Source organism: Ruditapes philippinarum, unplaced genomic scaffold, assembly GCF_026571515.1.
Source record: "Ruditapes philippinarum isolate M1 unplaced genomic scaffold, ASM2657151v2 ctg2325_1_1_1_1, whole genome shotgun sequence".
Taxonomy (NCBI): Eukaryota; Metazoa; Mollusca; class Bivalvia; order Venerida; family Veneridae; genus Ruditapes; species Ruditapes philippinarum.
In genome coordinates this window covers 165,784-179,802 of record NW_026862367.1, presented here as the reverse complement: position 1 = coordinate 179,802, position 14,019 = coordinate 165,784, and the positions used below count along the sequence as shown (strand labels likewise).

The 14,019-nt window shown below is 33.0% G+C and overlaps 1 protein-coding gene across 1 annotated transcript in view; it reads left to right on the top strand.

Annotated features, from left to right (window-relative positions):
* LOC132718833 (uncharacterized) overlaps window positions 1-14,019 on the top strand; it is a 36,385-nt gene that overhangs the window by 5,567 nt on the left and 16,799 nt on the right. The window contains exons 2-6 of the mRNA XM_060702571.1: window positions 1,096-1,511; window positions 1,718-1,777; window positions 2,146-2,287; window positions 2,401-2,789; window positions 4,529-4,603. Coding sequence (XP_060558554.1) covers window positions 1,096-1,511; window positions 1,718-1,777; window positions 2,146-2,287; window positions 2,401-2,789; window positions 4,529-4,603 — 1,082 coding nt within the window. The remainder of the gene's footprint in view (window positions 1-1,095; window positions 1,512-1,717; window positions 1,778-2,145; window positions 2,288-2,400; window positions 2,790-4,528; window positions 4,604-14,019) is intronic.

Here is a 14,019-nt window from a genome sequence, read left to right as displayed (position 1 = left end):
TATTATTACTTCCAGGGGAACACACTTATTCCAGATTTTTATGGGCCTGAAAGTCATAATAATTGGAAACAAAATATGGCTTACCAAACGCGGTAACAGGCATGAAGTTATCTTAAAAGGATCTTATGGAGAATTATTGCATATTCTCCTGTGATGGTCTAGCCGTATATATACCGGTTCCCGAAGAGTAAATTTGTTTTGATCGACTGCTTTTGATATAAAGTGCGTACAATACACGTTACATAACGAGTAGCCCTCGTGTATGTGATTCGCATCATTTTTAATGAAAAAGAAATAAATGTTTACCTATTTAATATTTAAATGGGTTTACTCGTACAAAAAGTACTTTACAAATTGATAGTATTCTTATTAAAGTAATATTTCTATACATTAAATTCCACATGCGACAACAAAAAGAGTTAATAACACTCTATTTTCAAACAGATATTTCAGGTTGTTTCTATTACAATTTGACTTAAGTTCAGTTTTATGTAGATCTGATAACGACCGTTTATATTTCGCTTTCTTTATAATGAAGGCTATTTTTGTCATGCAATCAAATCGGTTTTTACATAGACATTAGAAGGGGTATTAAACTACCGTTATCCGTGGAAGTAAAAGAATGTTGATTTTTGTTCAGTTTTAAATAGGCAAGACTATTTTGCCAGTTTATCTGTCGACTATATGGACAACGCCATGTTTGTTCTCGAAATGGTGAAAATTACATACTCAGTATTGATTTTCCCAGAGTTAGAATTAGAAACCACATCGCTTTCAAAATTATGAAAGCTCGCCGATGATTGGCTGTGTGAAAGGTCACAAGAAATGATTTCGTATTTGGTCACGGTTAGACCTAAATGCTGAGCGTTATTTAGAGCTGATTTTAATTAGATTGATTCTGTTAAACAGTTAATGAATCCAAAGAGCTAATTTAGGAAACTGATTAATACGCAATAAAATATTATTTTCAAAAGAAATATAAATTTTAAATATATGCTTATAATTTCTCTCTCTATTTTATGATGATAATGATGATGATGTGGGCGGTGATAATAATTATCAAAAATTTTTGTTGTTATCAATTTTTTTTTCCAGCAGAATACAAAACTCGACAATATGTGTCAGAAACTGAGAACTGTGATTACAAGCTTCAGCTCAGATACCTTATCAAAGATCGTGGACAGCAAACATTTCGGCTCCTCATACAACAAAGCCTACAGAAATCGAAAACCAATTTATCAAGTTTTCTCCAAGAATCTGAAAATAAGGAAACGGTATGCTTTTTACGTACAGAACATGTGATAACTGACGAGGACTTCGAGCTTCTGTACCCTAAAAATGGATCACCTTCATTAGAAAATGCTGGATTCACAATTCTATACATAATAATGCGTACATTTTTTTGCGACATACCTCGCAATGACCGCATTTGGGATAAAGGATCAAAGCCTGAGCCAAATGATTTATCTAGGGCGGCAAATATCGTTAGACTACGAGACCATATAAGTGAGGTAAATATAAACGACCTATGAATAAATGGATGATTAGGATAATAAATAACGTAGATAAGAGAACAATTTCACAGCTTCAATTATACGATAACAAGATAGCTAGCTAAAAGCATTGGATTTGCAAATATATGATTAACATATTTAATAGTCTTTGGATAGTAAAATCAGCCTATCACATTGTTTTTATTCTTCTTTTGCATGATTAGTTGGAAGAAAATGAATTAACGAAAGACATCTTCGAGGAAAAGTGCAATGAATTGCATCAGGTTAGATCATATATAAGACTTTTTTCAAATAATTTTTAAAGTTCAATCTCCTTGTTGGCATTTACGAATTAATATTGAATATTGCAATGTATAATTCACTTCATTTTACATTTAATTTTATTATAGCATCAATGCGGTATATGATTTAGAAACGTTTCATTGTTTGTAGTTATTACGTATTTTTTTTTGAAAAATGCGATAAAACAGTTTGTTGTTGGTCAGTGCATTTGTTAAGTCAAGTTAAGAATAGATTATTTTAATGATTATATACCGCAATTATTGTCTTAGCTAAATGTAATCCGTGTTAAAATGCCGTTGATTTAAATCTTGTACTGATTATTTTTTCTCTTTATTCCCATAATATTAAGATATTCACACATTTTGGAACAGAAGACGTGTTCAAAGAAGTATCTGATCCATTCAAAATTGATTCTTTTGACGAAGAAACAGAAAACACATTACGTGAAGAATTCAGAAAATGGGAGTTAACACAACAATATTTGGAAACAGGTTTGACATTTTACATTTTACACAAGTTCTATTATTATTAGTTGGTATTTAAATTGATGCATTGAATGTGTTTTATTTATAAGGTGTATATCATTAAGCACTATGTTTTGCAGGTTTAGACTTACACATTAACGAGTCAAAAACCCGAAGATTCAGACTATATTCTCTCCTTGTTGACGGAGGAACTAGAGTATTCAAACACATTTTTGATGACAAAATTCCACCTGCAGATCTTCAAACTGTTCTTTCAAATCCTACAACAAAGGGAAAATTGTTATACCTTAGGACGAAAAAGGTTTTGATCGATTCACAGGAACATCTGTTGTATCCAAGCCAGGGATCTCCACAGTCAACGACATTTGATATAACACTTCTAGCAATTCTGCTCCGAAATATATGTGGCTTTAATCAATTTGACAAACGTTGGGATGATAAAAATCCTGTTGCTGCTGATATTTCAACAATAGCCGATATTGTAAGAATTCGTGAAGCCCGAAATGAGGTAAAGCAATTTCTGTTTTTAAATCTAATATACACTTAGTTTAAACGACATAAAAACATATCACAATACAGAAAATAACTTCTATTTCACTTCTATAGAATCGTAGAAATCTATTTTATTTAGCTTAGGATTTGTTGCCTGTATTATATTTCAACCAGACTGGACTGAAACTAAAGTCTCTGCTAGCTTTAATGCATGTCAGTCGATGACGTTGTAATAGCTGTAAGAAGAAACAGGTTATCAGTAATATACTTATGTTTGAATAGCTCTAAAGACTTTTGGTAAATCAAATCAAGGAACAATCTTGGTCATTCCTTTAAAAACTTTAAAAAGCCTGATTATATAAGGAGGTTACTCGACACATTAAATTTTCTATATCCAGCTATTGTTTTTTTAATTTTAATCCATCATGATACGAAGGTGCTAAAAATCTGTCATTTAGAGATGACTACAACACCAGCAACTGCATCTGTTAAATTTGGATGTACTAGTACTTTTGGTTCCAAGTCTCAAAATAGTTTCTTATATTTCTTAAAAAAAAAAAAATAAAAAAAAAAAACAAACAACAACAACAACAAAAAATCTATGAAGACAGACATGCAGACAGTTTGAATACTTCCGGGACTGGGTGGAATATTTGTGAGTTTATTTGCTGTTAAAAGTTTGATGATGAAGCTAGAAGCTAGATTGGCTTAAATTTACATTTGTAACATATCTGGAAACCAAAGACCTATCGTCCAAAATGACGCTCTAAAAAAACTGGCAATGAGTTTGTTTCATTGTTGTAAAACTTAAGGTGTCAGACATATGGGTTGACATACAAAACAGTTCAGACATATTTATTTAAAAAAGTTATATAAGCATTATTTTAAAAAATGAAACCTTCATGCATGACTCATGCTAAAATTTATCATAAAATGTAAGTAGTCATGAAATATAGTTAAATTCAATTATGCTTAAAAGTACTGATTTACAGCAAGTTTAAAATCAGGCAGATTTTCAATATGAGTAATGTTGACTGGTAAAATGTTCCACAGTGAATAGCCTATGTACAAAAATGATTTTAATCCACACCATTATTACAAAGCCGTGTGTTATAACGATAGACAACATCTTGCGGAAAAAAGTTATCACTCAAGTAGTTTGGTGCTAAGCCAAATTTGACTTTAAAAACATGACATAAGATTATTTATTCCACACGGTGTTAAACAGGTAACCAATTTCGTATTTTGGAATGTTCTGAACCAATATTGCTTCAATTGCTCAGTCCTGTTTTGTTTGGAGTTTAGTTTTCCACTTGTGTTAACATGTGTTAACCCAAGATACTAGATTGAATATGCATAGTCAAAATTACATTGTATGAAAGACGAAATTGTTTTAGTATGTTGAGTATAGCAATCACTTTTTCTGTAATGAAACTTTAACCTGACATTTGCCATTCGAAGAATGCCTTGTGCCTTGACATCAAGAGATAGATTTAGATCAATAGGTGCAACTGAATTCTAAACAGAAAATTTTGGTTTTATAATAGTACCATTACATGTGACCTGTATGTTTGTATCTTGTTTAAAATTAAATATTGACCCAGAGAAACAAATAAGTTTATTGTCATATGATAATCAGAAATATTTCCTTATGCATTTTTCTTCAAGTGTGTATAGTATTGTATAGTTTAATGAAATGCAATTGATGGTTCTAACATAAAATGCATGCCTACAATTTTCTTTATTCTTTATCAGGTCATTTCGCATTTGTCACAAACAGGAAAACTTTCAAAAGACGAATTCGAAAGACATTGGAATGGAATCTCAAAGGTAAGTCACAATTGTTAATAGTAATTATATGGATCTCTCGAGTTCCCATTCTATATATTATGACTTTTGAAACAAGTCAAAACGTATCTGACCTTTGTTAAGACAAATATAACATTTAAATAACATGGAATTTTTTTAAAGAGCGCCAAGAACGGATAAATGATTATGTTGCACGCTTGTTTTGATTCAGCCTGTTCACGGACGTAAATGGAAAGTGCAAGCTACCGTCCACGCTCCATACCACTGGCTTTAGCATTATTCATCTATTAATCATAAAATGACGAAATTTTGTTTGACAAATTGATTTTCCTCCACTATAAATATTTCATTTTATGCATTATTATAGATTGTATTGAAAAGTTATACCACGACTGTAAATTTGCTTTTCGTAAATATGTTAACATAAACAATGCTTGTAACTGGCGATTTCAATGGGAATACCAGAGCGCTCTTTGATTATATGTCTCGCCTGATGATAGCCAATTAACCATTTGTATTGAGTGGTGATTGGACAGTTTTTCCCTATACGTCTCTGCTTTTTTGTAGCATTTTGCAACTACTGTGTAGCAGGAAACACAGTAATCATAAACAGACAAAAAAGCCTTTTTGTTCAAGGGCCATAACTCATCAAAAATGATTCAACCAAAAAAACGTGTTAAATTTGAGCAAGTACTAAGGCATTTAACAGAGCTAATAGCTAAGGAACTAATTAGTCCTGAAAAGTTTCATTCAAATTGCGTCGTTGGTAAAGAGAAGTAGTTCAGACAAACTTTGAAAACAAGAGTACCGCTAGGCGGAGCATTATATGCCCGAAAAGTTTTTTTTAGTAATGACGGAAAGACGCCAGGGGCATAACATTAACATAAATTTCTTCGGGCATATAATTTATGTACTCGATATAAGTAATCATCCTATGAAGTTTGACAGTTGTAAATCTGTTAACAGTAATAAGGTCATTTGAAATTGACCTTTGAATTGTGACCCTTATATACATATGGATTTTTTCATTCAATATAGGCAATTATCTTATGAAATTTGAACACCGTTAGCAAAATGGAATTTGTGTTATGCTCCAGAAACCACAATTTTGAGTGTAATGGTCATTCTGACCATGACCTTTGACCTTATGACCCTGAAATCAATAAGGGTCATATATTGGACACGACTGTTCATCCTTTAAAATTTTACAGCTGTAGATTGAATAACTCTTAATTTATTGAGCGGAAACTGTTTTCAGTTTTAAGGTAATAGTGACCTTGACCTTTGACCTTGTAACTCCAAAATCAGGGTCATCTACTCAATATGGACAATTATCCTACGAAGTTTGAATAATGTGGGCCAAATAGAACTTAAGTTATGCTCCGGAAACCAAATTGCTAACGGACGGTACAGTAAAGAGAACAAAAGAGAACAATAGGTTCATAACGTGATCAAAGGGTTTATGGGCTAGTAGCCCTTAAGAAAACAAAGAAAATAACAAAGAAAATTGCCCCTAAACCCAAAATGTTGGAACGGACAGACATACAGACAGACGGACGGACGCCAGGGGGTATAACATAATGTGTCCAATTTCGTTCGGGCATATAATATAAAAAGATAAAGAAGCATAATCAGAGCTGCATTACTGGTACTGCATTGATTTTGCAAGTACTGGTACTGATACTGAATTACTCTTACAAAGTGTTGCTACTACTGGTACTGGTACTGCATTAGTTTCTTAAAAGTGGTACTGCTACTGCATTATCAGGCAGTACTTTCGATTTGATAAAAAATGTAATCGGTTTTTCTCTTTGTGTTAACTACTAAAAAAAGAGCAAAATAAACACTAATTAAATGCTTCTTTTCTAAATAATCATATATCAAGTAATATTGTTAGCACCATCCAGAGTTGGTCTTTACTTTGGTATAAATTGAACAGACTGTTGTGTTTTATATGAAAGGTGATTGCATTGTTTTACAGTTAACTGATTTACTAAACAATAAGATATGCTATGAATATATGATGTGAATATTGTTTGTAAAAAGTATGTTAAATCATTCAAGTTGTAAAAATGTAATATTAACTTTTATAGTAAATAATAATTCTATTTTTTCTGAATAATGTTTGCATTTTTTAAAATCTGAAGTGTACACATGCGAACTGGAAATTCTTGTTTGAAAAATGTATTATTAAAATATGTAAATAAACATAATCTGTATTTTTGTTTGACAGTGTGTATTTATTTAAATGATGATGTGCATCTTTGTTTGTGTTTATTTATTGGCTGTGTCATTGATTGAATGGGCTACTCATACTTCAACTGAATATTTTGGACAATTTTTACATCATAATGGAGTAGACATTTTACAAACCAAAAATATTTCAACAAACAAAATTGCCTACAGCCGTGATCAATTATTGAACATTGGATTAAATGTCACAAAGCACTGGAGATATTATAAACCTGATCAATCTGTATTCTATACAATAAATAAATTGGACATAGCCCCCGGCTGGAAAAAAAGGAAAAGAAAGAGGGGTGGACAATCAAAACCTCTAACAAAGCAAAATGGGATTAACTCTCATAATCTCATATATCCAAAGAAATGCAATACACTGAATAACAGATTCAATGAAAAAGTATCTTTCATAACTGTTAATTGTCATTCAGTTCGAAACAAGGATGTTCGTGTTGGTCAGATACTACGAGAACAGAAACTTGATTTTGCCCTCCTCGCTGAAACTTGGTATTCGGACGAAAATCAGCATGAATATGAAACTAGTGACCTTAATCAAAACGGTTATAAAATTAGTGTAGCCAATCGAAAGAACCGAATCGGCGGTGGGATTGCTTTGACCTGTCGCACCGTTGTGAATATGAGGAAATTGAAATCTGGAGTGACAAATTGTTTCGAATTTGGTATTTGGCAACTGGTATTCAAAAACATTACAATGCATGTAATTGGCATTTATAGACCACCATCCATGTCAACAAATTCACAATTTATTTCTGACTTTTTCCAATTCATGGAAGGGATTATGCCTCAATATTCCAATCTTCTAACACTGGGTGACTTTAACTTACATCTGAATGAAGAAAATAGCGTGATATCAGAATTTAAAGACTCATTATTCGCTATGGGTTTGGTGCAGCATGTTAACTTTGGCACACAAGTTTTTGGCAATACTCTTGACGTTGTTATTACGGAAGCAGTCAATGGGGTTGAAATTGTGGCATGTGAACCTGGTGATTGTGTGTCTGATCATCGAGCAATAAAATGTGTTATAAATGTTCAAAAAGAAAACATAATCAGTAAGTCAGTCAAATTTAGAAACTTTAAAAATATGGACGAGTCATCTGTTAGAAAAGAGTTCAGTGAAATTACAATAGATCAGAGTGATATTAATCTATACGTGAATGAGTTTGAAAATAAAATAAAGAACGTTCTGGACACTCATGCACCTGAAAAAGAGATAACAAAAGTAATTAGAGCCCCTAAACCATGGTTCACTCCCGAAATTCTCACCCTTAAAACATCGACTCGGAAAGCTGAAAAAATATGGAGAAAATATCGTCAACCTCAACAATATGAATCGTTCAAAAAGTCTCGGAACCAGTACAATGATGAACTCGAAAAAGAGAAAACAAAAGTAATAAGTGAAAAAGTAACTAATACAAAGGGTGATTCCAAGAAGCTGTACCAGTTAGTGTCTGAGTTAACAGGAACTAAATCAGAAAACCCAATGCCACCTGGGTACAGTGATAGTGAGCTCTCCGAACACTTTGCCTCATTTTTCATGAATAAAATAGAGAAAATACGTGATGACCTTAAACCATTTGATAAATTCGAGCCAAATACTAGAAACGTTCCATCTCTTCTTGCCTTTGATGAATTATCAAATGATAATGTTAAAGAGCTGATAAATGAACTACAGACAAAATCTTGTGAATTGGACATATTACCGACAGCAATATTAAAACTATTCCTTGGAGAACTACTCCCAATTATAACAAAACTGGTAAACTTATCACTACAGCAAGGAATATTTCCAAATAAATGAAAAGAGGCTATCGTGAGACCACTTTTGAAGAAAATTGGACTTGAACTTGTATTCTCAAATTATAGACCTGTGAGTAATCTATCGTTTTTATCAAAATTGATTGAAAAAGCAGCTCTCTTAATACTAAATAAACATGCTGATCAGTATGACTTACTACCTACAAATCAATCCGCCTACAGAAAATACCACTCCTGTGAATCTGCTCTACTGCGATTAGTTAATGATCTGTTGGCAGCCATGGAAAAACAAGAAGTTACAGCGCTAATCGCGATTGATCTCAGTGCCGCGTTCGACACTGTGGATCATGATATACTCGTCGACGTGCTACAGAAGCAGTACGGCGTGAGCGGTTCAGTGCTCAGCTGGCTTGATTCATACCTTCGTCCTAGGGGCTGTCGCGTGTATGTCAACTCGGCAGTCTCAGCTCCACGGCAACTAGAGTGCAGTGTCCCCCAGGGTAGTTGTTTAGGGCATTGGCTCTACCTAACGTATGTAACGAACCTTGTTTGACGTGATTCCATATGGATTATCGGTGTATGGATTCGCTGATGACCATACTGCAACCAAACGTTTAAAACCAACGGAAGAAAATAGTGAAATTTCTGCAATCGCTGAATTAGAAAATGGTGCGATTGATATCAACAACTGGATGAACGCTAATAAACTCAAGATGAACTCATCGAAAACAGAATTCATAACATTTGGAAGTTATCAACAACTCGAAAAGTGTCACCTAAATCCATTTGTATTACCAGGGATAAGGTCCATTAGATATTTAGGCGCATTTCTAGACCAAACACTAAATTTCAAGGAACATGTCAAACGAAAGTGCCGTACTGCAATATTAAACAATCTTAGAATAAAAAGTATCCGAAAATACCTCACCAAAGAAGCAGCTGAAATACTAGTTATAGCACTCGTAATGTCACACTTGGATTATTGCAATGTCATTCTTAATGGTGTATCCGATTTATAAATGAAAAAAAAAATGCAACGTATTCAAAACATAGGCGCGAAGTTAGTTCTGCAACGAAAGAAATTTGCCAGTTCAAGGCAACTGCATTGTTCGACCTTCACTGGCTGCCCATCAAATCTAGAATCGAATATAAAATTTTGACTTTTGTATACAATTGTTCAATCGGTCATGCTCCAAAATACCTTTCTGAACTCCTAACCAAACAAGTACCAAATACCCGACTACGTTCAGTAAAACCTCTGAGAACTGCTACGTTATTCCATTCAATAAAAGAAAAACATTTAGTGACAGAAGTTTCGGAACTATTGGTCCAAAATTGTGGAATCCGCTGCCATTAGAGTTGAAACAATCTAAGAATATTGATGTATTTAAGAGAAATCTTAAAACACATTTTTTCAGAAAGTTTGAATCACTATTTTAAAATCTGAAATAAGATAAACATGAGTAACGTATAACTGATGACTGACAGTGTGATGAATGTGCAATGTAAATCAATGTTTTGTTCTTTTTAATCTATTTGTAATCAAGTTACATGTATGTACATAATCTTTTCTCATGCTACATGTATATCAATCAGTTTTATCATTTTATGGTCTCTGCAATTTTTTAAAAATATGTTAATTGGAATTGTATGTAAAAGCTTTTATTTCACTTGATGTTGATCCACATATTCTTATGCATTCACAATTTTAATCTTAATATTTATATGTATTGTACAACGCCGTTGAATATTGTTAAATAGAAACAGGCGTTTAATTAAATAAAAAGTTTCAAGTTTCAAGTTTCAAGATGTGCTGGTACTGATACTACTGCAGTAGAGAGCTAAACTCTAGTACTGGTACTGGTAAAGGTACTGCATAACTTGGCAAGTACTGGTATTGGTATAAGACCTATTTGTTTTGTTCAAACTCATCCGATTTGTTACAAAGACAAGCATCCTGATCAAGTTTGATGACAATTGAGTCAAAAATGTGACCATTACATTGTTAACAAGGTGTTTCCATATTTTGACGGTGTGACTTAGTTTTAGAACTTGACCTAGAAATCATTAAAACAAATTTTCAGACTAATTTCCAAGATATTTGGATCAAAAGAGTAGCAACTTGAGTGTTAACAAGATTTTTCTATTTTTCTCCTGTGACCTAGTTTTTCAATCAAGATGACAATCTGAAAACAAAGTGATCCCTCGGAAGCATTAATCACAACAAAATTACATCAGAATTGATTGAGTGTATACATGAGGGACAATAAATTAGTGCAACATCCCTCACACCCCCTTGCATTGGCTAGAACGGTACCTCAATTCTCAACACTTTACAGTGCTGGCATCAATGATCCCGAAAGAGGAGAAAAATATAACAACACTGAAGTGAAGAACGGGGCAACTTTTTACAGCTGCTACACGGTACTTGACACCTGCTGTAATGAAGTATAAAAATTTGGAAACAAAGTGTGCGACCCATGTTGGAAATTATCCGAGCAATTATGTAGACAAGCATCCTGACCAAGTTTTGATGACAATTGCGTCAAAAATGTGACCACTAGAGTGTTAACAATGTTTTTCCATATTTGGGCAGTGTGACCTAGTTTTTGACCCTAGATGATCCATATTCAATCTTGATCTAGAAATCATCAAAACAAACTTTCAGAAAATTTCAAGGGTATTTTGATCAAAACTGTAGCCACTAAAGTGTTAACAAGAGTTTTCTATTTTTAGCTTCTGTGACCTAGTTGTATTTATTCGAGATGATCCGTGTTCGAACTCATCCGAGCAATTACTTAGACAAGCATCCTGACAAAGTTTGATGATGATTGAGTAAAAAAAGTGACCACTAGAGTGTTAACGAACAAATGTTGACGGACGACGGACATTCAAAGATCCATAAAGCTCACCCTTAGCAAGCTCATGTGGGCTAAAAAGCACCTAAAACATCTTTACGAAAGGGATATATTCAAATTATAACATATACGTATATTCTGTATAAATTATTTAAAAAGCGGTATAAAAAGTGAACCATTTATTACATCCAGATGATACAATTCATCTTAGCCATTGAAGTTTGAGTCTTTTCATATATACACATATATCAATCATTTTTGTTCCTTCACCAATACAAGAGATTTAATTTTTGCGGTTTTTGCCACACAAAATTGTAAAACATTTACTTTCGAAGTGACACAAACAAGTTTGTTAATAAAGGAAGTAGCAGTGACTTTACAACAGTTATCAGTCCACGGGTATTGTTTTCCAACACTGTTTATAGTTTTTGATATTCTCAATATTTTCAGTATAATTCAATGCTATCATTATAACACGAAAGTTAATACCAAGTAATCGTAATGATGTACCCCAAACTAATTGTCACCTTATTTCTGTTGATCTAATACTACATTTTAAACAACCAATCCATATCACATGTGTTTTTAAAAGGAAACTCTTAATCCTGAGATTATAGAAAACTCATGTAAAATATCGAGTGAACAATTCAAAGACTGTTCCAATCCATTTAACAACATACTGTGATATCCTATACCCTGTGTCGTTGATATTTATATCTTTTATATTTCGTCGTTCTTATTCTATTGGCTAATAAATCGGGCACAGATGATAAAATATAATGATATGGTCTCATTGACGACAATCACGCCCTATTTAAAAAAAGCTGGATTTGATCAGCATTTTCAGTACTTTTATAATAGATTTCCAATTTATAAACATTTGCAAAAAAAAAAAAAAAAAAAAAAAAGAAGTAAAATCTCATTTATAAGTTTAAAAGAAAGTGTATAAAATGATTTGATGATTTATTATATTCGCATAAAAAGTTAACTTTTCAAAACTGTTCTCAAATATTTTGAAAAATAAGCAGGAAGCAGGAATATAAGTTCAAACAGTTTATGCAGATGTATGTAAAGGGAAGAGCCAAAGCTTATCGTACTGACTTGGCTATATCAGCATCTATATGACATCTTTAAATAATTCATGGTTGAGGTAGCAAAATCATATCAGCATCAAGAAAGTTTAATGTATGCTAATTTAAATGTATGAAGAAATACTCGAGAGTTTTACAGGCATGCAGTACGATTTTTGGGTTGATGCCAATAATTTTATCTGCAATTGTCATATAACACATTTCTGGGATACGGAGATATATGGAGGGCAAAACAATTATTAGACAATTGCTGAATCAATTTCTAAGACAGGAGAGAAATTACATCGTCTCTCGAACTCCTTATCTCCGTACATATGATCACAGATGTATTATTTTCGATCCTTGAAGATCGTTCAGCACAACATTATTGTTGTGGGTGCATGTTTTTGCTGTTTTTGTTTCTTCTATTTGACCTTTTCATCTTGGGTGGTTCCAGTATTCAAACTTGAATACTGTATAATCACCCTAAGGATATGTTGCCTGCTATTTAAAATTGTTATTTGACGTCTTATCTGTGATATGCAGGCTTGATAACCTCTGACCCCCTTTCAAAATTCCATTTTCTTTAGTTCAGCACATTGTTTTCTCGTTTAGGTCAAAAACTTTCTCTTACTTGGGTACCACACGCCGTTTTTCATGGACTGGCACAGAAGTGCCGAATTGATGGTGCCATTATAACCGCCATATGAACACATCTGCGAATGTTTCAAAATTCAAAATTTCACAATTTTTGTGTTTAAATGTTGAATTCTGCTTTAGTCGGTGCTGGTGGCGTGGACGGTAACTTGCACTAACCAGTACCGTCCATAAACAGGCTCAATCAAACCGAGCCTGCAACATTTTTAATTTTGTTGTTTTGGACGTTCTTTATGGATTCTGTTTTTCCCTTCTTAATTGGAGAGGTCATCAGACCTCTCCACAGTGTTGAGGTTGATTGCTGGCGGCATCCATTCTTGCGTATCAAATTGAGTTTAATAAATCTCAATTATTTCAGCCGAAATTCATTAGAACCAGTCTACAAACATTATAAAGACCGACTGTATTAAATTGTTTAATAATTTATGAACAGCGAATTCGAAAATAAGTGACAATAAACATTTATAATAGCTACAATACTGTGAAATTATGAAAAGTAGTATTGTGTTTAGGCGAGAATATGTGGCCAACATTTATTTACTCATTTCGTTGGTAAACAATTGGGTCATTAACAGTCCTGGTAATTGACACAGCTCAGTTATTTTTAGATATCATCATTCTTTATCACGTCTGTCCCAGGCATGCTTGTTTTAATTTTTTGCAAAGTTGCGCAACAAAAGGTCGCAAACTTAAAGTACTATTTTTAGAATTTTTTTTTTAGATTTTATGAATGAAATTCCTTACTGCTTTGTCTATATACTTGGTTGAAATGTTGAGCTTTATAAAAGGGATTTTCTCAGTTTATTTTTCTGCTGTTGACAAAGAATAGTTA